The 23,879-nt window shown below is 47.9% G+C and overlaps 1 protein-coding gene across 1 annotated transcript; it reads left to right on the plus strand.

The window, feature by feature from the left end:
* The first annotated feature begins 11,541 nt into the window (after window positions 1-11,541).
* LOC130486066 (cold-inducible RNA-binding protein-like) lies at window positions 11,542-23,554 on the plus strand. The gene is made up of 7 exons (XM_056859250.1): window positions 11,542-11,603; window positions 14,766-14,879; window positions 18,276-18,382; window positions 20,036-20,129; window positions 20,223-20,301; window positions 22,163-22,226; window positions 22,838-23,554. The coding sequence occupies exons 2-6, from the start codon at window positions 14,777-14,779 to the stop codon at window positions 22,224-22,226; spliced, it is 447 nt and encodes a 148-aa protein (XP_056715228.1). The 5' UTR covers window positions 11,542-11,603; window positions 14,766-14,776; the 3' UTR covers window positions 22,838-23,554.
* Window positions 23,555-23,879: the final 325 nt, after the last annotated feature.

A 23,879-nucleotide genomic window follows, 5' to 3' on the forward strand; every position in this document is an offset into this window, starting at 1 on the left:
TGAAAAGCTGATAGGAATTAAAAAGAATACTGCCATACAAGGCAGAACAACTGGAAACATCTGCCTGCTCTTTGTAGCATGGCTTACGCTATACTCTAAAGATTAATGTCAATGATCCTATTGTATCTGAATAACCTTGTAACAAACCACTCTTGAGTTCAAAATGGATATGACCAAAGATGACCCTCCCCATGTGCCTCTGCCAATATTTTCTAATAGAGCGGTTCGTCAGTGGAACAGGCTTCCTTGGGAGGTGGTGAGCTCTCCTTCCCTGGAGGTTTTTAAGCAGCGGTTAGATGGACATCTGACAGCAATGCTAATTCAATGACCTTAGGCAGATCATAAGAGGGAGGGCATCTTGGCCATCTTCTGGTTGTGGAGTAGGGGGTCACTGGGGGTGTGGAGGGGGGAGGTAGTTGTGAATGTCCTGCATTGTGCAGGGGGTTGGACTAGATGACCCTGGTGGTACCTTCCAACTCTATGATTCTATGATTTGATTTCCTAGGATGTTGGGAGGTTTATCTACACTACAGTTCTGTCCTGGGGAATTGAGTTGGTTTCATCTCTTTAATGGGTAGTGGCTTAAACGATTGAGGTGGTGGTGGTGGTTTTTGCAAACATTGATCCCAGTGGTGTTCCTCAAGACATTGGGGGCCGAAGTGGTCCTGGTTTGCCCTTCAAACAGTGAATTAACTGGCTTGGCTTTTGAAGGTTCCCAACTCTATTTTTGGCTTGGGAGCTGGTGCTACAGAGGGAATAAGAGGTGGGATGCTAAGCACAAACATGTATAGTGGTAAAACGCCCTGTGGCGTATCATAATACCTGGAGCTCTTAAGGCTTCAGCCTACGAACAAGCCCAGTTAATAACATCACATGTTGGCGTCCCTCGCCACAAATGTAATACTGTGGTATTGTTGCTAGGGAGGAGAACCTGGGAAGGAAGGGGCGCCTCTTGGTTTATACAAACGCTTCCTAGAGTTGGATGGCATCCCCTGCTTGATTTGGAGAAACTCAAGCTTTGGCAGATGAGCTGGTAGAGAAAGAAGCGCTCACAATCTGGGGGACTTGAGGCTTCTTCAGGGTTGAGGCGGAATGGATGTTGGAGCCTAGATGGGGCCTGCCTGTAGTTAGCTCTGTCCTGTTCTTACACTGTGAGAATTCTCTGCTAGCGTGTGGAAGCCAGTGTCCTTGGAGACCCCCGAAGTGTGTTGTGCCTCCTTCAGTGCGATCCATGTGAGACGAAAGCTGCTCTTGGCTAGTTCATTTGTGGAAATAGTCCTGTATTTCGAGGTAACTCTTTTGCTCATGTCTGCATCTTCTCTCCCGCAGAGCTCCATTTTTTACGGCCACAGCAAACTACTGGTTCTTTACTGCTTTTGACAAACTCACTGGGCGAATCCTGGGGGTCTTCATGGACCCCAGGAGAACTTTGTCTGAATCTGCAGTTTTGTCCTGGGGGAGGGCCTGGCTGGCTGCTGTGACTGATTCCGCTTTCAAAAAACCAGGGGGGGAAAGCAACGAACCATACAATACTTTGATTCGTCCAGCTGTCTCGTCCAAGGACTTTCTAATCGGGCCTTGTGCAGAACTTGGACTTTGGGGAAGGCTTCTCCCAGAGCAGCCTGGTTTGGGTGTGGGAGGCTTCTGATCCCACTCGATAAGCCAACTTTTCCATTGTAGTATGTGGTTTTGGATGAGGATCTAAACATGGGAGAAAACAAATTGACCATATTAACTTGGGGAATCTCAGGACTAGGTGAACAGCATCACCTAGTCCTGGAGTATCCTGTTAGACCTATAATCTGTGTAAAATAAAAGTGAATTTGAATGAGCTTGGGTTAGTGACACTGACCTGTTTTTGGCAGGTGAGAAGAGGCGGTACCTACTCCATCCTGCAGTGAAGCATCAGAATAGGAATGGAACTGCTTCTCCAGCTCCTGAATCCATGCTGTGGAGTAAGTGGGTTTTGCTTAAACAAACTATAGAAGCAATATGGTGATCTAGCTGCAGTTCGTGGAAGAGAATCTCCCATGGTGGGGAGGAGCCTGGCCCCCGAGTGCACGAGCACTGTATAGCTAAACTTCATGGCTTGTTGATGTTGAGAAGAATTGATGGCAGTGAAGCCCTGAGAGCCATGGTTATGCCTTGTGCCGCTGCCCCCCCCCCCCCCAAGCTTAGTCCATCATTTGGAAGCTCGCTGAAGAAATTAAGCGGGCCATGGCCTGTCAGGAGTAGTGGTCAGGGTGGCTAGGAATTGGGGAGGTCAAGGTTCACATCCCTACTAGCCGTGTGATCTTTGTGGTTGGCCAGGAGCATGACCCGTAGTCTTTCTCAGCCTGGCCTGCTTCACAGGATGGTTCATAGGACCGTAGAGATGGAAGGGACCACCAGGGTCATCTAGTACAACCCCCTGCACAATGCAGGAAATTCACAACTACCTCCCCACCACACACCCCAGTGATCCCTACTCCATACCCAAAAGACGGCCAAGATGCCCTCCCTCTCATGATCTGCCTAAGGTCATAGGATCAGCATTGCTGACAGATGGCCATTCAGCCTCTGCTTAAAAACCTCCATGGAAGGAGCGCTTACCACCTCCCGAGGAAGCCAGTTCCACTGAGGAACCGCTCTAACTGTTAGAAAATTCTTCCTAATGTCTAGATGGAATAAAATGGTGAGAATAAAAATGGAAGCGAAAGAGGCCTATGTACGGAGCCTTAGGGGGAGGGGCTGTAGCTCAGTGGTAGAGCCTCTGCTTGGCATGCAGAAGGTCCCAGGTTCAATCCCCGGCATCTCCAGTTAAAGGGACTAGGCAGGCAGGTGATGTGAACGACCACTGCCTGAGACCCTGGAGAGCCGCTGCTGTAGACAATACTGGTTTTGATGGACCAAGGGTCTGATTCAGTAGAAGGCAGCTTCATGTCTTCATGTGAATAAGGGAGGCCAGCCTTAAGTTCCTTCGGAAAAGGAGAGAATGTTGATGTTCTAAATTACTTTACGGGGGGATGCTTCTGTTTTAATACCAAGACTGCTTTCTGACTGGGCACACCACAAAAAACAATTCTTCTAAATTTGGTGCGTAAATAAGCATCACTGAAGTCACCCTAGTTTGTCTAGCATTAGAAGCCCTTGTGTATTGCTTAAAGCCACATGTTACTGCAGTAGCTTCTATGCATACTCACCAGCAGTGATTTTTTTTTTCCAGGGCTGCCTGTGGCTTCTGGCATGGTCCCTAAGGGAAACCTGTGGAGACACCAGCTCAGTTGCCCAAACAGGTTTGTTGCAGCACTTACGTAGAAATAGTAGCTACCTAGTTGGGTGGGTGGTCGAGGTTTCCGCTACAAAAAAAAAAAAGGTTACAAGTGCCGTGAACTCGTGCACTGAAATACCCATTTTGCTTTATTTTTCAGATTGGTGCCACTTTTTGGAATGGCTGTTCCCTTTGCCCAGACTGATGAAACCAACGGAACAAGAAGGCTGAAGAATAGCAGTGCTTATGAGACGGGAACATTTGAGAGAGACTGGCTAGTCTTAAGCAGTGATCCAAGTGAAACTAGAAAAAGCCAACTTGTTTTGAACTTGCTTATGATTGTATGTGCCGTTAGGTGAGTCTAGTGATCCAGCGCCTCGGTGTTCAGTTACGTAGGGTAGAATTTCCCACTTCATTTTATCTGTAATCTGGGCTAGATTTGTGGGAAACCTCACCTAAAAATGGGCTACCCAGGAAGACTGCTAGCTTATAAAATTTTTAACAAGTGGTAAAATGAATTTTACAAGCTCCTTGGCACAGAGTGGTAGGCTGCAGTCAAAGATGTGCTCATGACCTGCTCATGGTCTTTTTTTGCTTCCATCAGATTATTAATACCTGCCGAGAAGTTCCATGGGCATAGTTTGGAAGCGCAGCAAAGTAAAGTCTTCTCTAATAGGAGGCATTAAAATGGTCTTTTTTTTTGCTTCCATCAGGTTATTAATACCTAACAGCAAGAGGAGTGCATGAGGGGAATCCGCTGATCTTTTTGAAAAATGAAAAAATAAAAGATGTTGACTAGAAACTGCTTGTACTTAAAGTCTCTGCCCTTGACTTGTGCCCCTCCTGGATTTTTCTCGTCTTTTTTCTTGTGAGTGAGGACGCCGTTTCTCGGCAGTAGACTATGCGTTTTGTGTATGGGAGGTCCCTTGCACAATACTTGGTATCTCAACTGTAAACAGTTGTGTGAAAGCAGGATTTGGGAAACCACCACTATGACTTGAAACAAGATAGGACCTGTCCAGTGCAGCAAGCATGTGAAAGTTTCAAGGGTCCTCTGAGATGAGGCCATCAGTGGATGCTTGGGTGAAGAGCAAGGCTTGAACACATGAAGCTGCCTTATACTGAATCAGACCTTTGATCCATCAGTCAGTATTGTCTACTCAGACCGGCGGCAGCTCTCCAGGGTCTCAGGCAGAGGTCTTTCACATCACCTACTTGCCTAGTCCCTTTAACTGGAGATGTGGGGATTGAACCTAGGACCTTCTGCATACCAAGCAGATGCTACCACTTAGCCATGGCCCCTCCTCTTCAGATCTCTGCAAAAGCATGAAAAATGCAGAGTTTACTAAGGCAACACCAGTCCTTTCTGTAACTATATATGTATTCCATTGTTTTCTACATGAAGAACATAAAAGCTCTGCTGGATCAGTCCAAGGCCCGGCAAGTCCAGCCGTCTGTTCACACAATGGCCATCTAGGTACCTCCAGGAAGCCCACAAGCAAGATGGCTGCAGCAGCATTATCCTGCCTGTGTTACACAGCCCCTAATATAGTAGGCATGCTCCTGTGATACTGTAGATAGTAGGTATGCATCATGACTAGTAGCCATGGATAGCCCCATCCTCCATAAGAACATAACGAAAGCCCTGCTGGATCAGACCAAGGTCCATCAAGTCCAGCACTCTGTTCACACAGTGGCCAACCAGATGTTCTCTTCTACCAAGTCTGAAAAGCTGGCTCCATGTTCTCTTTTGTTACCAAGCACTCCAGTTGTCCACGTGGTTTTGAGGCTTCTAGCTTACACTGAGCAATCTATGCATTTTTCTTGTAAGTAAAGGTGTGCAGGTTAATTTATTTAAAACACTGACATCTTGCCTTTCCCCAATATCCAATACAAAACAAAACCCACAAAAATGCATCAACTTAAAACTAGCTGCCAGAGCTATTCGTCAGTTCTTTCAGCTAAAGTGTGTAAAAAATCTGCACCTTTTATGGAAGGAGGAGGACAGGAGTTTTCTGTGTCTAATGTGTGCATAATCACTGAAAATGAGCACTTGTGGTTGCTGCTCAATGTACTTCCTGAACAGGGGAAATGGTCAACATAGAGGCGCCTGGTGACCTTAGTTGGCGCATGGAATCATGGGGAAAGGTCCATTAGATAAGTGGGTCCCAGGCTGTTGAGGTATATTTAGGGTTGCCAGGTCCCTCTTCGCCACCTGTGGGTGGTTTTGGGGGTGGGGTTTGGAGAGGGGAGGGACTTCAATGCCATAGAGTCCAATTGCCAAAGTGGCCATTTTCTCCAGGGGAACTGATCTCTATCGGCTGGGGATCAGTTGTAATAGCGTACACGTAATCCACGTACTTGTAGCAGAGTTTGGCCCGAGCCCTGTTTTGAAATCAGACACGCTATCATCCCTAAGGAATGTGTCATCCACAAACTACAATTCCCGAGGAATGCATTGTCCTAAAAAGGATGTTCCTGTTCCCCTTTCCTCCCAGAGGCCTAGTGGTAAAGCTGCTGTTAATCTTTCTGGTATGACGTTCCATCATCCTGGTTTCTTTGTAGTTTAAATGCAGTCCTTTTCCGCTTGTATGGGCCAAGCTTGCCCCAAAATGTTTTAAGAGTGTCTAAAAATTCTAAAATCCTACCAACACTGCTGTTTCAACCATCCATTGAGACCACTCAGATCTGTTGTCTGTCCTTGCCTGTGGAACAAAGAGCATCCTCTAGTCTAGGCCAGTGGTTCCCAAACTTTTCGAGGCACCACCCCCTTGGTTCCAAAACTCAACCTCAGCGCCCCATCCTATAAAAACATTCTTCAAAATAGGGGTTTTCATTATGCACTAAAGATGATAATAAAATTTCAAAACAGTAAAAATTAATAGCACATATATTCAAAATTAAATTAAACCTTTTAAGTTGAAATTTATTCAACAAAATTAATGAACTTGATCCAGTGGTACCAGCTCTTCAAAGTCTGGGGGAAAATTCTGATAGTTTCCACCAAATTTGCCAGCATGGTGCCATAGCTAGATCTGTTGTAAATTAGTGAACCACGTAGTTGAAGGGCCCCACCTCTAGCGCCCCCTGCTGCCCCCTTTCCTCTTAGTGCCCCCCTAGGTAATCCCACTGCCCCCCCCCCAGGAGGTGGTACTGCCCACTTTGGGAACCACTGCTCTTTTCCATGACCTCTTAGTTACATTTTCTAATGTCATTAGTGGTTACAGTGTACATGCGCACCAACTTTTATTCTACACTCTCTTCTGGCCTAGCTAGCCAGAGTAGAACATCTGCATCTTCTACATTAAACAGTCAACATGTCCATCACAAATTCACCTCTGTGCTTTCAAATAAACCAAGAGTGAGACACACACACCCCGATGCCCTCAGTGCAGGATAGTGGTTTATCATTGTCACTTGCAGTCATTCCAACCGACCTCATACGGTTGCTAAGAGGATAAAATGAGGAAGAGAGACTGTAGGTGCCATTCTGAGCTTGTAGCAATGTTGGGATAAACACCTATGGGACACATCTCCAAGGGGAGCTGAGCTATCTTCGCGGAGGGTAGGGCTATCCATGTGTGTGTGTGTTAAGTGCCGTCAAGTAGCTTCCGACTCATGGTGTCCCAAGTCCTCCAAAATGTCCTATCCTTGACAGCCTTGCTCAGATCTTGCAAATTGAAGACCATGGCTTCCTTCATAGAGTCAATCCATCTCTTGTTGGGTCTTCCCTCTTTTCCTGCTGCCCTCAACTTTTCCTAGCATGACTGTTTTTTCCAGTGACTCTTGTCTTCTCATGATGTGACCAAAATACGACAGACTCAGTTTAGTCATTTTAGCTTCTAGGGTCAGTTCCGGCTTGATTTGATCTATAACGCACTGATTTGTTTTTTTGGCAGTCCACAGTATCCGTAACACTCTCCTCCAACATCACATTTCAAAGGAATCTACTTTCTTCCTATCAGCTTTCTTCATTGTCCAGCTTTCACACCCCTACATAGTAATAGAAAATACGATGTCATGAATTAACTGGATCCTGGTAGCCAGTGACACATCCTTACACTTCAGAATCTTTTCTAGCTCCTTCATGGCTGTCCTTCCCAGTCTCAATCTCCTTCTGATTTCTTGGCTACTAGTAAAAATGGATACTGGTCTTGATGCATACCTATTCTCTCCAGGACCAGAGGAGCATGCCTATTCTATTAGGTGTTGTGGAACACAGGCAGGAGGATAATGCTGCTGCAGTTGTCTTGCTTGTGGGCTTCCTAGAGGCACCTGGTTGGCCACTGTGTGAACAGACTGCTGGACTTGATGGGCCTTGGTCTGATCCAGCAGGGACTTTCTTATGTTTAACTTGTTCCCCAAGAGTACTAGTAAAAATGGATACTAGTCATGATGCATACCTATTCTCTCCAGCACCAGAGGAGCATGCCTATTTTATTAGGGGCTGTGGAACAAATACTACAGGGAGGACAAAACAGTGCGGGCTCACATGTTTTTGGCACCTAATAGGCAAACAACATATGACACAGGAGTATGGTTGCCAGCCTCCAGGTAGTGGCTGGAGATCTGCTATTACAGCTGGTTTCCAGGTGACAGATCAGTTCACCTGGATAAAATGGCCGCTTTGCAAGGTGGACTCTATGGCATTAAATTGTGGAACTCCCTGCCACAGGAAGGCTTTAAGAGGGGAGTGGACGTTCATGGAGGAGAGGGCTATCCATGGCTACTAGTCAAAATGGATACTAGTCATGATGTATACCTATTCTCTCCAGGAGCAGAGGAGAATGCCTATTATATTAGGTGCTGTGGAGCAGTCAGGAGGATAATGCTGCTGCAGTCGTCTTGTTTGTGGGCTTCCTAGAGGCACCTGGTTGGCCACTGTGTGAACACACTGCTGGCCTTGATGGACCTTGGTCTGATCCAGCAGGGCCTTTCTTATGTTTAAGTTGTTCCCCAAGAGCCTCATGGGGATGATCTTGTTCCCCAAGAGCCAGGAGCTCATTACGGCTAACACTCACCTACAACTGTCATTCTTGGGGCCTTGTGAAATACCTGCTATTTGCCTCCATGCCTCTGCAGGCACCTCTTCTTTCATAACTTCATTTGTTTATGGCTTAAATTTTTTTTAGAAGCTATGCTTTCATCTGAAATGTGCGCAGCTGCCTCTAAAAGCTGCATTGGAGGAGAGTGTTACGGTTACCGTGGACCGCCAAAAAGACAAATCAATGGGTTCTAGATCACGCCTGAACTGTCCCTAGAAGCCAAAATGACTAAACGGAGGCTATCATACTCCGATCCCGTTATAAGAACACAAGAGTCACTAGAAAAGATGTAAGCAACTTAACATATACAGACTAAGGAGAACAGGTCTCTTTTCCTAGCTTAGACATTTACATAGTGGTACCTTTTTCCTATTACTTTGTATACGCCCAGCGACTCATTTAAACTGGGCCACCAAACTGGCTTTACATCTGGTCCTAACACACCAGAGCTCCATAGCCAACACAGGCATTTATTTATTTGTTAGTTACATTTATATCCCACCCTTATTCCCAGCAAGCCAGGCTCAGGGCGGCTCACAACAGAATATAAAACACCAATTAAAATCAATATTAAAACGTACCTTAAAATTCATACCACATATTAAAAAACAAGATGGCATGACTTCAGCTGCCGGGCAGTTCTGACCAGCCAGTGAGCCTCAAAACCAGTTGGGGGAGGATGGGGAGGCCAGCAATTTATGATAATGGCTTGCGGCTATCCTCAGGTGTAGGCCTGGCGGAACAGTTCTGTTTTGCAGGCCCTGCGGAACTCATTTAGGTGCCGCAGGACCCTGATGTTACTTGGTAGACTGTTCCACCAGGCCAGGGCCAGGGCCAAGAAGGCCCTGGCCCTTGTTGAGGACAGCCGCACACTCCACAAGCTGCACAAGTCCTAACACTACACATGCAGCAGCTCTATTTAGACTTATTTTCTTCATTTATGCCCTGTCTTTATCCCCGGTGAGCACCCCAAGCGGCTTACATCGTTGCTGTCTCCTGCATTTTATTCTCTCCACAACCCTGTTAGGTAGGCTGGGCTGAATATGTGACTGGTGCTTCCATGGCAGGGTGTGGATCTAATCCTGGGTAAAGGCAACACCGCTAGGAAAAGTGGAAGACCCAACATGAGAAGGATTGACTCTAATCTGGTGAACCGGGTTGGCTTCCCCACTCCTCCACATGAAGCCAGCTGGATGACCTTGGGCCAGTCACAGTTCTCTTACAGCTCTCTCACCTACCTCACAAGGCGTCTGTTGTGGGGAAAGGAAGGAGATTGTAAGCCGGTTTTAGAAGAAGAGTTTATTTTTATATGCAACTTTCTCTACCACTTAAGGGAGACTCAAACCGGCTTACAATCACCTTTCCCTTCCCCTCCCCACAACAGACACCCTGTGAAGTAGGTGGGGCTGAGTGAATGTGACTTGCCCAAGATCACCCAGCTGGCTTTGTGTGTAGGAGTGGGGAAACAAATACTGTTCACCAGATTAGCCTCCGCCACTCATGCGGAGAAGTGGGGAATCAAACCCGGTTCTCCAGATCAGACTCCACTGCCCCAAACCACCGCTCATAGCCACTACACCACACTGGCTCCTCGAAAGGTAGAGAAAGTCGGCATACAAAAACCAACTCTTCTTCTTCTACCAAGGAAGCCCCAACCCTCATTTCGCAAGACGTTTCGGAGGACGTTAATTCATAGGGTCGCCATAAATCAGAAGTGAATTGACAGCACTTAATGCACACACGCATTCCCAGATCCTAATCTGAGACTCTAACCACTACAGGCTAACTGCCCAGCAACATTGGGCATCTGAGTAACTGACCATCTGCAACGTGACATGGTTAAATTTTGTTTGCCTGCCTGTGTCACTTTAAATCAGGCCTATACTCTGTGCGTATACCTGCCACGAAGAGGTGTGCAAACCTTTGAGAGGTTTTTTCCCCCCCTCTGCCTGATGAAGAGTTCTGCAGAACCTGAAAGCTTGCGTGCTTGCCATTAGTTATCTAAAGGCCGCAGCACCTCCAGGGCCCGCAAGCGAAGAATCTCAGCAGGGGCCATTCCATGCCAAGAAACACCAGCATGGTGAAGCAGTGAAGAGCGGTGGGCTCTCATCTGGAGAACCGGGGTTGATTCCCCACTCCTCCACATGAGCGGCGGACTCTAATCTGCAGAACCGGGTTGGCTTCCCCACTCCTACACATCAGCGGTGGACTCTGATCTGGTTACCGGTTGGTTTTCCCATTCCTACACGAGTGGGGGACTCTAATCTGGGGAACCGGGTTGGATTCCCCACTCCTACACATGAGAGGCAGACTCATTTCCCCACTCCTCCACATGAAGCCTGCCGGGTGACCTTGGGCTAATCACAGTTCTCTCTGAACTCTCTCAGCCCCACCTATCTCACAAGGCGTCTGTTGTGGGGAGAGGAAGGGAAGGTGAATGCAAGCCGGTTTGTGTCTCCCTTAAAAGGTAGAGAAAGTCAGCCTATAAAAGCCAACTCCTCTCCTTCCACTCTCCCTCCTTTTCGCCTTAACATTTTAGCAACTCATTTTTCGGAACAGACCCGCCAAGCACTTTTGCAAAGCCGGCCGTCACCATTTACCGAACTGGGGGGGGAAAAAGCGAAGCTAGTGAGCGACCGGCAGGATGCAGCAGACACGTGTCCAAAATGGCTTACTGGTGTTGCCTTCGAACAAACAGCCAGGCCCCTTTTGCATACGTGATGCGTCCTAGGAGAAGGCAGAGAAAAGCTCCGAAGGGTCTCTCCCTCCCTCTCCCCCCTCCTCCCTAACAATGACGTGGAAAGAAGGGACAATGGACCCCCAATCTATGGGGTCTCGGGCGCGTCTCGTGGGATCGGCGCCTTGCTTTGCACCGTTTCCCCCCCCCCCTGTAAACGCGCAAAGAGGGTTGCAGCCTTGCTGTTTGCACCCAATCTTATCCGTGCATTGCATTGCATGTGAATGGGGGGTGGGGGTTACATTCCTGGGTCTGAATTTCAGACTGGGGGGGGTCTGGCAATGAATGGTCCCCCCCCCCCATTCATCGTGGCGAGCCCTGCAAACCCCCTTCCCCGCATGCCACAGATGGGGAGGGGAGGAGTGGGCGTGGCCTCCATTGTGGCGTCGCCCCGCTCCCTCCGCCCCCCAGCCAATCGCGGCCCGGGCTCCGCGCGGCGGTGGGCGGGGCCCGAGCGCAGCCTCGCTCTCATTCCCCCCTCGCCTCTTTCTCTTGCCGCCATCGCGAAAGCCTCCTGCTTCAGCGGCTAACGGGTCTCCGCGCATCTCTTCCTCAGAGACCCCTTTTTTCGGTGAGTGCCTCCCCACGGGGCCCCTCTTTCCCTCCAGGGGGGCGCCGAGGCCGCGACCAGGAGGGGAAGGGGGTCCGGCGGGGGACGGAGCCGCGGCGGAGAGAAGGGCCTTTCTTCCCCCCCCCCCCCGAGCTGGGAGAAGGGAGAGACGCGACACAAAATGGCGTCGGCGGCGGTTGCCCATAAAGAACGGGCGGGCCCCCGCGCGCATGCGCCCGCGGGGGAAAGGGGGGGGAAAGCCCGCCGCGGCCCCTCGAGGGCTCAGTGCGCGTGCGCCGGGCGAAGGCAATCGCTAACGGCCGGGGAAAGTTAAGGAGAGCTTTGCGGCGGCGGAGTTGGGTTGAGGCAGGCGGGGAGGGCCCGCGCTACTGCGCCTGCGCGAGGTCCGTCGGCTGAGCGCGGGAGGCCAGCGGGGCTCTTGCGCGCATGCGTGTGGGCGAAGGGGTCCCCCTCGCCGGAGGAACGCTGCGCTCGCCTTCCCGCATTCTGCTCAGACCACGTGGTCGCGGCCATTTTACCCTGGGGGGGGGTGGAAGGGATCCTTGAACACATGAAGCTGCCTTCTGCTGAATCAGACCCTCGGTCCATCGAAGTCAGTATTGTCTACTCAGACTGGCAGCGGCTCTCCAGGGTCTCAGGCAGGGGTCTTTCACATCACCCTCTTGCCTAGTCCCTTTTATTGTAAATGTCGGGGATTGAACCTGGGACCTTCTGCATGCCAAGCAGATGCTCTGCCACTGAGCCACAGCCCCACTCCATGGCTCTCCAGCATAGGTCTTTCACTTCACCTACTTGCCAAGTCCCTTTAACTGGTGATGGCGGGGGATTGGACCTGGGACCCTCTGCATGCCAAGCACATGCTCTACCACTGAGCCACGGCCCCTCCCCTACAATACAGCTAGAATTGAACACATTAGACTGCCTTATACTGAATCAAACCCTCGGTCCATCAAAGTCAATGTTGCCTACTCATACCGGCAGTGGCTCTCCAGGGTCTCAAGCAGGGGTCTTTCACATCACCTACTTGCCCGGTCCCTTTAACTGGAGATTCTGGGGGTTGAATTTGGGACCTTCTGCATGCCGAGCAGATGCTCTACTACTGAGCCACGGCCCATCCTTGCCGTATCGTTTCTCTCCCCCCATCTTTGCAGCCTGCAGGGGCGCCTTTTTTCCCGCCAGTTCTTGCTGCCAGACGACCATGAAGCACAATAGAATTATTTTTTCCTGTGGCCCTGGGCTAAAATCCTCAGCAGATTACAATAACATTACCTCCCAATTTTTATTTAATTTGAAATACTGAGGCTTTATCATCACGTTAATAAAAGTCTCGCAGGGGAGTGGATGCCTGGAAGTAGATGCCTGGCTTCCCTGTAGTATCCCCATCCCTTAAATTTCTCAGGTTCCCCCCTTGGACAGACCCTTCCGAATGGCTGTGGCAGAGTTCACTTCCTGCCTGACCATAACGGGATTTCTCAATAATAATACCCCTCGGGTTCATTTGGAAGGCTATTGTGCCTTGTGCGCACCACTGGATCAAAGGCACGTTTGCTTGGAAGTCTCCTCTCTCCCCGCCCTCCCGAGCTTAGTAAGATTTACAAGCATGCATGGGTGCGAGATTACCACCTTAACTCCCATACGCTTTGGGATAACATTGGTGCGTCCCAAGGTTGTGGGGGATGATTCGAATCCTGTTGCCAGGAGCCACAAAGGAGACGCCAAGCTGTGTTACCGGTTGAGCTACTCTTGGGGCTTGCGTTACACAAAATGGAATTGCAACTATTGCAGCCAGTTCAATTACGCCTGCCCCAATGCGGTTTGGCTGCATGTGCTGTAAAAGGCCCCTTGGGGTATCCCCGTCCCTTAAATTTCCCAAACTCCTCCCTCGGGCAGACCCTTCCAAATGGCGGCAGGGTTCACTTCCTGCCTGATCATAACAGGATTTCACAATAAGTATCGGTCCCTGGCCAAACAATATTTCTAGCTAGTGCTGGGAGGGTGAAAGAGTTTTACCCATGTTTATTGGTGAGGCGATGAATGTCCTGTGAAGGAAAAGTGCCTTATAAGCACACTCCGCAGAGCTGAGAAGGCAGTAGATGCACCCTACAAGGTTGGCTAGCGATGCTGAGGATTTCCTGCCCCTGAAAGACCTTTGTCTAGCCTTGCAAATCCACAAAAATTATGAGCCTGCAATATTGCCTATGCATGTCTGGATTTAAAAAAAATAAATAAACATTAAAAGTAATAACTTCAAAATAATACCATGAAAATAGACATATACTTGGGAGTTCTATGGAAGGAAGAATGCAAAAGAAGGAATGTTTTTAATCTGAGGTAACTGGTAGAGCAATCCTCCTTTTCGAAAAAGGTTCTTTGTAACCTGATTCTACAGAAGTTTACACAGAAATAACTCCTTTAGAAAGTATTAGATCATGGCCAGGGAGACTGGATCTGATCACCACCTTGTCTTGAAACATGATTGGGGACCTTGAGCACATGCTAGTGAAAAAGATAAAATGTGTGTAGTAACATTTTATTTCCTGTTTAATGCTAGGAAAGTACACCCAGGTTTGCACCAAGCTGTAAGCCCCCATGCATCTTTAACCGGGAATGCCCTGATCATAGCAAGATTTTTCTCCCATGTAAACATGCATAGGAACAGGGAGCCCGTTAGTAAAATACATCAACATCTACAGATAACCAGTCACATGATGAAAGTTAAAGAAGGTAAACAGCATAAACTTGAAATACTGAGCAGTGCTGTTGAGAAACTAAAGTACGGTTCAGACATGAAAGTGAAAGTACGTGTTCTTTATCCCTGTGGGTATGAGCACGTAGTGATTTTTTTGTCTTTATCAAGGGGTAGATCCCCATTGAGCTGCATGAGAGGGGGGATTTGACCCTGATCATTTGTGTGTAGGCAGGGTAGTTTCTAATCAGGAATGGCCAGACAACCAGTTAATGATAACTTTGGCCGTACACCAAATTAAACGCTGATCCAGTACATCAGTGTGCATCCAAAGAAACTTGACCTCTGAAAGAGCTTTCAGATGTTCAAATGAGAGAAGATGAATTATGGTGATATTTTTGCCTTGATATTAAAATGGTGTGTTGGGATGCCGTTCAGGATGCCCAGATTTAAACGAGCAATTCTTTTGTCTGCAGATTATTCCAAAATGGCATCGGATGAAGGAAAGCTCTTCATTGGAGGGCTCAGTTTTGACACCAACGAGCAGAATCTGGAGCAGTTGTTCTCCCCCTATGGAGACATTGCAGAAGGTGAGGAAAGATGGCAGTCTTGCCTGTATCTGAGGGATCATGGTGGCTGTGTTTGCCAACGTTTCAGTGTTCATGACACTTAAGTGGCTAGGCTTAAAGCTTAGTGTTTGCATACATCACATGACTAAGCTAAGTACTACACACTTTCAGGCATGTTACGGTCAGAAGTGTAAAGGCTTGTCAGTCATGCATCATCATAATGCCAGAATGAGGGATCAGGAACCTGTGTTCCACTATTGCACCAGGTGGGGGGCCACAGTGGATAACTGGACACTACTTAGTGTGGTATGGCTGCTGTACACGATCGGTCAACTTTCTGTATCGTTTAGTAGGCTGCACCACTTTTTTTAAAAAAATCCCAGTACATACAAAACAATAGCATAAAGGGAAAGTTCAAATTCATTTTTTTCTCCTCTTAGAAAGAAAGCCTCCTCGGCACGTAAGGAGGCTTTTGTTTGGTTTTTAAAAATAAAGGGAACGTTTGACCCTCTCATTCTGAAGCGTTAGGTCAGAAATAGTGTACACATACTATGAGACAAAAATAAAGTGTACAATGACCTGATTTCCCAAAGTTGTATTGCTAGTTAACAGTTACAAAAACCATCATTTTCTAGTCTTGGTTTTAGATTAATCACACATGAAGCTGCCTTCTACTGAATAAGACCCTTGGTCCATCAAAGTCAGTATTGTATGCTCAGACCAGCAGTGGCTCTCCGGGGTCTCAGGCGAGGGTCTTTCACATCACCTGCTTGCCCTAGTCCCTTTGACGGGAGATGTCGGGGATTGAACCTGGGACCTTCTGCATGCCAAGCAGATGCTCTGCCACTGGGCCACAGCCTGTCCCCTCCAAATAATGCAAAATGCTTGGTGTTTTCAGTTATAGTTCACAAGCCACTAATCCCATAGCTCACTTAGTGGCAACTTGTTCACCAAGCACACCAAATCATTGCACCAATACCACTTCAATAGCCATATAAGTAACCTGCCCAAGAGAGTTGCTCACTTGAGCTCCATTGACTTTTTACTTCCTCCTGTCTTTCTCAACTTGCTTTCACTTCTAGCTCTTAACGTTCTTTCTCACTGTATGTAAGAGTCAGTCAGTCCCAACAGCAGTATCATCTTGTGTGTTTATTTTAAAAAATTATACCCTAACTCGTGATGTTGATTTGAAAGCGACTCACAGCACAATAAAACCCAGATTATTGATAGCCCAACTCCAGCTAAAATGGCAGCTAAAACCAGGCTTGCAGCTCAGCACATACCAAGACGAGCAAAGAGTGCGGAAGAAATTACCTTTGCGAGGTCTCCGGTAACAAATCTGCGTGTGGGGCTTCTGTGCTGGGAGCAAAGTTAGGTCACCTGAGGGGCCATTACTAGTTGCCATAGATGAGTGCAAAATGTATAGCAGCTCTGGGATGTGCTAAAACCTTTTTGCTCTGTCTTGTCTCCATTCTAACGGATTGTCCTCCACAACTCTTCCCACTTACCTCATAGCTTGTTCAAGCCTGTTGAAATTCCTACTCCCAAGACTAACATTATTACTTAGAATCACAGAGTTGGAAGAAAGCCACCAGGGTCATCTAGTCCAACCCCCTGCACAATGCGGGAAATCCACAACTACCTCCCCCCACACACCCCCAGTGATCCCCTACTCCGTGCCAAGAAGATGGCCAAGATGCCCTCCTCATGATCTGCCTATGGTCGTAGAATCAGCATTGCTGACAGATGGCCATCTAGCCTCTGCTTAAAAACCTCCAGGGAAGGATTATTTACTTCCTTTACCTTTCTGCCTAGCTGGGGATCCAAAGTGGTTTACGCCATCCTCTTTGCCATTTTATCCTCAACAACCCTGTGAGGTAGGTTAAGCTGAGAGTGTGTGATCTGCCTAGTAAGCTTCCATGCCACAGTGGAGCTTCAAACCCGGGCCTCACAGATCCTAATCTGACACTATAAACACCACTGTTAACCACATAGGCTGTCCCTAATATGATCTAACAGCCCAGGCCCACAATAATTTTGGCCCTTTTATACATGTGAGAAGTAATTTGAAAACCGGCTCTGGGGAAATTGGAAGTCCCTTAAAGTTAATCCAGACAGCCTGCCAGATTGTGCGGAAGGTCAAACGAAAACCCTCAAACTGTTACTTACAGCTGCTTGTCTGCTTCCCCTTTTGCCACCTGCTTGTCATTCTCATCTCTGGATGTCCAGAACTAAAACTTGAGTGTCCATTCATGCAGCACATCAAGCCCGACGGCGCTGAGGATTCCTAAGCAACCAGCTTTCTCACCAGACTGCGCGCTCCTTCGTTTTCAAAGTGATCGTTGCTTTTCAAAATATACAGAAAGCAAATATTTATTTATGTGATTTATAGCCTGCCCTCCCCAGCCGAAGCCAGGCTCAGAGTGGGTAACATCATATAAGATACATTAATATAATCAATAATAAAATTAACCAAAATAATTTAAATTTAAAACAATGAAATCCCAACTTAAAAACTACAGAAACTACAGATGGTGCCTAAATACTACTCATATTGCCAGATATAAGCAGCAGGTTACTCCTCAGCTGACATCAATAATATAACAGGAGGGGGGATCGGGAGGCCAGCAGATGACATTTCACAGCTGTCCTCAACCATAGGCCTGGCGGGATAGCTCTGTCTTGCAGGCCCAAAGTCCCACAGGGCCCTGATGTCACCAGACAGAGCATTCATTGGGGCCAGGGCTGAAAAGGCCCTGGCTCTCGTCGAGGACAGCTGCACACTCTTCGGCCAGGGACCACCATAGAGTGCATCCATTCATTTCATGGAAGACTGCCTAGTGCGTAAGCCAGCGCTTCCTGGAAGCAGCTCTACTAAATGAGCAATTGGGTTAATAAACAAGCTTCTTGTGCGCATAAGTAGTGGTGCTCTGTTTCACTAATCCGAACAGTGGGTGACTCTTCTGTAGTATTAAGGATTGATGAGTGAATCTTGTTTCTTGGTTGCATCTGAGGTCTTCCAAGGACTTCTGAAGTCGGTGGTAATTCTGACACCGGTGTATAGCTTAATCATAGAGTTGGAAGGGACCACCAGGATCATCTAGTCCAACCCCCTGCACAATGCAGGAAATTCACAAGTACCTCCCCCACACATACCCCCAGTAACCCCTCCTCCATTCCCAGAAGATGGCCAAGATGCCCTCCCTCTCATGATCTGCCTAAGGTAATAGAATAAGCCTTGCTGACAGATGGCCATCTAGCCTCTTTAAAAGCTCCAGGGAAGGAGAGCTCACCACCTCCCGAGAAAGCTGTTCCACCGAGGAACTGCTCTTAGAAAATGTTGACATCAAGATATTCTTATGATTTTGATTCATTAAAATGCCTGGCTGATAACTTGTTCGCTTTCCCCCTTTGCAGTGGTGGTAGTGAAAGACCGGGAAACCCAGCGGTCCAGAGGCTTTGGCTTTATAACCTACTGCCGTCCTGAGGATGCCAAGGATGCCATGAGGGCCATGAACGGCGAGGTGAGCGGGATCCCCTCTCCCTTCCACAGTGAGGCTCACAAACTTGCGTCATGGGTTGCTTGTGCTCTGTTGTGCATCCCCCTCCTTCAGCCAGTGTGGCGTAATGGTTTAAGAGTGGCGGACTCTAATCCTGGAGAACCGGGCTAGATTACCTACTCCACGTGAAGCCTGCTGGGTGACCTTGGGCCAGTCACAGCTCTCCCCAAACGCTCTCAGCCCCATCTAACTCACAAGGTGAGGAGAGGAAGGGAAGGAGATTTTAAGCCGCTTTCAGACTCCTTAAAGGTAAAGGTGCAAGCACTGGGTTATTACTGATCTATGGAGTGACGTCACATCCTGATGTTTACTAGGCAGACTATGTTTACAGGGTGATTTGCCACTGCCCTCCCCGGTAGAGGAGAAGAGTTGGTTTGTATATGCCGACTTTCTCTAGCACTTAAGGAAAAATCTAACTGGCTTACAATAACCTTCCCCTCCCCACAACAGACACCCAGTGAGGCAGGTGTGGCTGAGAGAGCTGTGACTTGCCCAAGGTCACCCAGCTGGCTTCATGTGGAGGAGTGGGGAAATAAATCCAGTTCATCTTGGTGGCTTCTGTGCAGTCCCACAGTTCTCCAAATCAGAGTCCAGCGTGGAAACCACTGCTCTTAACCCACTACACCAAGCAACAGGGCTGTATAGAAAAGTCAAGAGTTGGAGAATTATTTCCCGTCTGTATTTCTTAAAGCATTTATACCCTATGGCACAAGGCAATTTACAATACATAATTAAAAACCCCTAAAATGAAACCCCAGTTCACCCTCGGCCTAATAAAATGCCCGAAACATGTATTTCATGAAAGGTTCTGGTGAGTAAAACGGCCTTAAAGCACCTCCTGGAAGTTTCCACAGGGGGTGCCCAGCTCACCTTGGGGAGGCCCATTCCATGGTGTGGGTAACCGCAGATAAAGTATGGGCCCTCATCAGTGCCAAGCAGGCCACCTTTAGTGAGGGAGCGGTTCCGTATTTTCTGTTGGGAAGCATTCAACAGAGGTGGAATCGTTCTTTGAACACGTGAAGCTGCCTTATATTGAATCAGACCCTGGGTCCATCAAAGTCAGTCTTGTCTGCTCAGATCGGCAGCTCTCCAGGGTCTCAGGCAGAGGTCTTTCACATCACCTACTCGCCTAGTCCCTTTAACTGAAGATGCCATGGATTGAACCTGGCACCTTCTGCATGCCAAGCAGATGCTCTACCACTGAGCCATGCTTCCCCAAATACCCATGAAGCTGCCTTATGCTGAACCAGACCCTTGGTCCATCAAAGTCAATATTGTCTACTCAGACCGGCAGCAGCTCTCCAGGGTCTCAGGCAGAGGTCTTTCACATCACCTGCTCGCCTAGCCCCTTTAGCTGGAGATGCCGGGGATTGAACCTGGCACCTTCTGCATGCCAAGCAGATGCTCTACCTCTGAGCCACAGCCTCTCCCCATCAGAGAGGTCCCATTTAAGAACCTCCCTTAAATTTTCTACGATAAAAGGAAAACCAGTTGCTTTACCACCAGCCTTTATTTTGGAAACATACAAGCAGTACGATCATCATGGGGAAACATACGAGAGGGGAGGGGTATGATCATCATGGCTAGAAGCACTAACTCACTCTTTCTCTTTCCAAGTCTGTGGATGGCCGTCAGATCAGGGTTGACCAGGCTGGGAAATCATCCCGTGGCTCTTCTGGAGGCAGAGGCCGTGGACGTGGATTCTCTAGAGGTGAGTTTGCCTTTGGCACATGCTGTTCAGTGTCGGTCATTCAGCCACCCCGGAACTGCAAGGCTCAATAAACCCTTGTGCCTTTTGTTCCAGGAGGTGGAGGATATGGAGGTGGTCGTTACGACAACAGGAGCGGTGGCTATGGAGGATCAAGAGACTACTATGGCAGCAGGTAAGCCCCACCTGGCGGCATTTGCAGTCTGGGCAAATGGGGACTGGTAGAAAAATTGGACTTTGGTTGCAGGGACCAGACAACGCACCATGACACGAGTGTGAGGCACTTTTTCCCTCCAGCAACCTGTAGTATTTAAAATGTTTGTGCTATCTGTGGCTTTTTAAAGATTCCAGTTTTGGCCATAAAGCCTTGGGCTTTGTTTTAAGGATTTTCTCTTGGAGCCTTGAAGCTGCCGTGTTGAATTTCCGCCTTACCTAAAGGGAGGGTACCACGGGGGAGGTGTACTTTAGCTAAGTATGCCTTAGGTATGCTTAGCCGTTTTCTGATCCGCTTGTCCTCCTGGCACTCCTTAGGATGGATTCCAGCAATAACTTCTACTAGCTGGTGTGTGAGTGTGTGTGGAGAGCCAGCGTGGTGTAGTGGTTAAGAGCAGTGATTTGGAGCGGTGGACTCTGATCTGGAGAACTGGATTTGATTCCCCACTCTGCCACATGAACGGCTAATCTGGTGAACTGGATTTGTTTCCCTACTCCTACACACGAAGCCAGCTGGGTGACCTTGGGCCAGTCACAATCTTCGAACTCTCTCAGCCACATTTACCACACAGGGTGTCTTGTGGGGAGGGGAGGGGGAGGTGATAGTAAGCCAGTTTGATTCTTTCTTAAGGAATAGAGAAAGTCGGCATATAAAAACCAACTCTTCTAAGGAGTGGCTTGTCTCTTGTTGCCGCAGGCCTCCAGTTGTTTCCCTCATCGTTTTCCCTGTCATCCCGCAGGAGCAGCATTTCAGGGAGGCGGTGGTGGGAGGGAAGCAGGGAAATTCCATTAATGGAAAGCATTTCTGTTGGCGGAAATTAGCGTCCTTTGTGTTGACAGGATTTTTAGCATGGGGGAGGGCGCACCTTAGATTACAGTGCTACTGTAGATCCCATATCCTTTGTCTACCGCAGTGACTTAGCTGCCAGGGGTTGTCAGCAAGCAACGCTTGCAGTCTTTCTGAGAATGTGTGAACTTCGTAGGCACACACTGATCTTGTCATTCTTCATCAGTGGGGCATGGTAGTCCTTTCCCTGGAGCATATTCCTTCCCATGGTGTTCCAGAGGCAAGGCCGTGCAAATATTTCTGAACCTGTCCCCTCTGGCGGGAGGCACACCCCTGTCTTACATTCTTGCCCTTATGTGTGCCACAGGAATATAAGTATTGTGTGCAGAAGTTGCCCATCGCTTCTGTGCACCCGTGGTTTTCAGGCTACAGCTGGCCATTGGAAAAAAAATCCCTCTTCATTTCCTTGGGGCCATTGAAGATTGCTCAAAGCTGCCTTGAACACCGGTGGTTCCTGACATTTCTATTGCCTCACCCTAATTTGTATACATTTTCTTGATGCTTGCTTGGCCACCGCTGGAAGGCCGTGGTAGCCTGTAATAAGTTTGCACCGGAAACAAATGACTGCTGCTTTGTGTAGGCCCTGTTAACGGTGCTTGAGAAACCAAGGGCAAGCCGATGTGTGTGCTACTCAGAACGTCACAACGTTAATGAATACTTCCAAGAAATAGGGGCATAATTGCTGCTCTTCCATCTTAGACAGTGGTGAATACGGAGTACCGTGACAACGCTTTCCCCCAAAACAGACATCGCTAGGAGCGGATCCTAGTTTTTCATGTTTAGCCTTCTCACAGTCTCACTGATTATGTAAGACAACAAAGATGAAACTCTTGTAACAGGAGGAAGCAGCTTGTATAAAAAAAATCCAGAAATAATGTTCTACTTACTGAGGTTCTGTGGCCAGCCTTTTGCATATGGTAAGGAAACGCTGGACCTCGGCAGCAGCCTAAACCAATCTTCTGTACTTTTGCTGTAGGAATCAGGGAGGCTATGGAGACCGTTACTCTGGGGGCTCCTACAGAGACAACTACGATAACTAGGTATGTGCGTGCCTTGCGTAGGCCTGGTGGGGGTTTAATTGGCATCCGTTCCTGGTCTGTGGCAGCTACCCGCGAAGCGTAGCATTCAGAGCCTCTTAGCTGCCCTGGTCTTAACGTTGCCAGAAGGTTTCCTGTCCTCGTCGGCAGCCTAAAGTCAATGCATGTGGTGAGTTAGCCCCACAGCCCGGATACAAAGCTGAGACAGTTACATCCATCCACAAACTTTTTTTTTTAAGGGATACTGTTGGGCCAAGCCTATAAAATTCATGACCGTGGCTTTTTACGCACAGGGGACTTCCTCTGAACCGTAAGTTTGTGGGAATTAAACCTCCACGTTCCTAATAGGCTCTTGCTATTTTAAAAAAAAAAAGGGAAAAGTGCGTGCGGATGTTCACCCGGCAACAGACAGTGCCCTAAAAGAAGAATGAAAACCAGGAAGCAAAGTCTTGTTGTTTAGAGCAATTTTTTTTTACGTTAAGATTAGTCCATAGCATCATTTCTGAGGCTGGAAAGAGTTTGCCCCGGGCAGGGAGGAGGGAGACGACGTTAGTTGAATTGCAATCCGTGTTCTTCAGCATGCTTTACGATTTGTACCTGCTTCTTGTCCTCAGCTTGCACCGAGCATAAATCCTTCCTGAATCAAGATCGTCCTTCCAAATGGCCGTATTTATAAAGATTTTTGGAGCTTCGCTGAATCTTGTTTAGTTCTCGACCTGTATTCCCCCCCTTCCCGTTTTTGTAGTCTTATCACATGCAGCCCAACAGCTTCTGCTACAAGATGGCCTGTTAAGAGCTTTCTGGAGGAAAAAAACATTTTAATTTGCCTTTTTTTTTTTTACAGGTGTGTTTCAGCATTTTTTTAATAACTTTTATTGATTTTTTTTTCCTCCCACCACTTCCCCAGATTTCTTTTAACAAGCTAAGATTGGGGCTCCAGCCTACGTTTTGCCTATAAATCCCCAGAGTCTTGAGCAAGGTGTAAAAGATCCTCCTTGTTTTTATAAATGCATTAATACCTTGTAGTTTTGTAAAAGTCCTATGGTGTAGTAAAGGAAGGGGTACGGTGGAAGGCAGACCCCCTTGATTGTAAAGGGAGACTCGTGTGTTTGATCTTCAGAAATCAGAAATTTATACTGTATGATGTACCTAGAACCGAAGCTTGCAGACCTGGCAAGTAGTTCTTGAAAAAACAAAACCCGTTTGTTTATATTTTTTTTTAAACTGGAAGACACACATGTAACTCGATATTGTACTAAAAGTGGTTAAGGATTTCCTGTATTCAGTTCTTTGGCTTCACGAAGCCTATTAAATACCCTTCTGAAAATGAATTCTGTTCTTGACCTTTTAACACTTCGACGTTGCTGGTTTTGTGGCACAACACGAGGCCGCAAGATGTCAGGCAATGGATTTAACACGAATCTTCTCGGATGGTAGGCACTTGAGGAGTTCGAGTGCACAGGTAGTCTTATGAAACCTTCATATTTGAGGGAGTCGTTTCTGCACTTAGCTGGTCACTGTAGTGGGTTCTAGATAGGGTTGCCAGCCTCCAGGTGGCACCTGGAGATCTCCCACCATTGCCGCTGATCTCCAGATGACCAAGATCAGTTCCCCTGGAGAAAATGGCGGCTTTTGGAGGGCGGAGTCCACGGCATT

This window comes from Euleptes europaea, chromosome 1, assembly GCF_029931775.1.
Source record: "Euleptes europaea isolate rEulEur1 chromosome 1, rEulEur1.hap1, whole genome shotgun sequence".
Lineage (NCBI taxonomy): Eukaryota > Metazoa > Chordata > Lepidosauria > Squamata > Sphaerodactylidae > Euleptes > Euleptes europaea.

What these genes read in the sequence shown, in the direction of transcription:
- LOC130486066 (XM_056859250.1), top strand. Translation starts at nt 14,777, where the DNA reads ATGGCATCGGATGAAGGAAAGCTCTTCATTGGAGGGCTCAGTTTTGAC. An exon ending in TGGACGTGGATTCTCTAGAG is followed by an intron (nt 20,130 to 20,222) that starts GTGAGTTTGCCT and finishes CTTTTGTTCCAG; the next exon opens with GAGGTGGAGGATATGGAGGT. An exon ending in AGAGACTACTATGGCAGCAG is followed by an intron (nt 20,302 to 22,162) that starts GTAAGCCCCACC and finishes CTTTTGCTGTAG; the next exon opens with GAATCAGGGAGGCTATGGAG.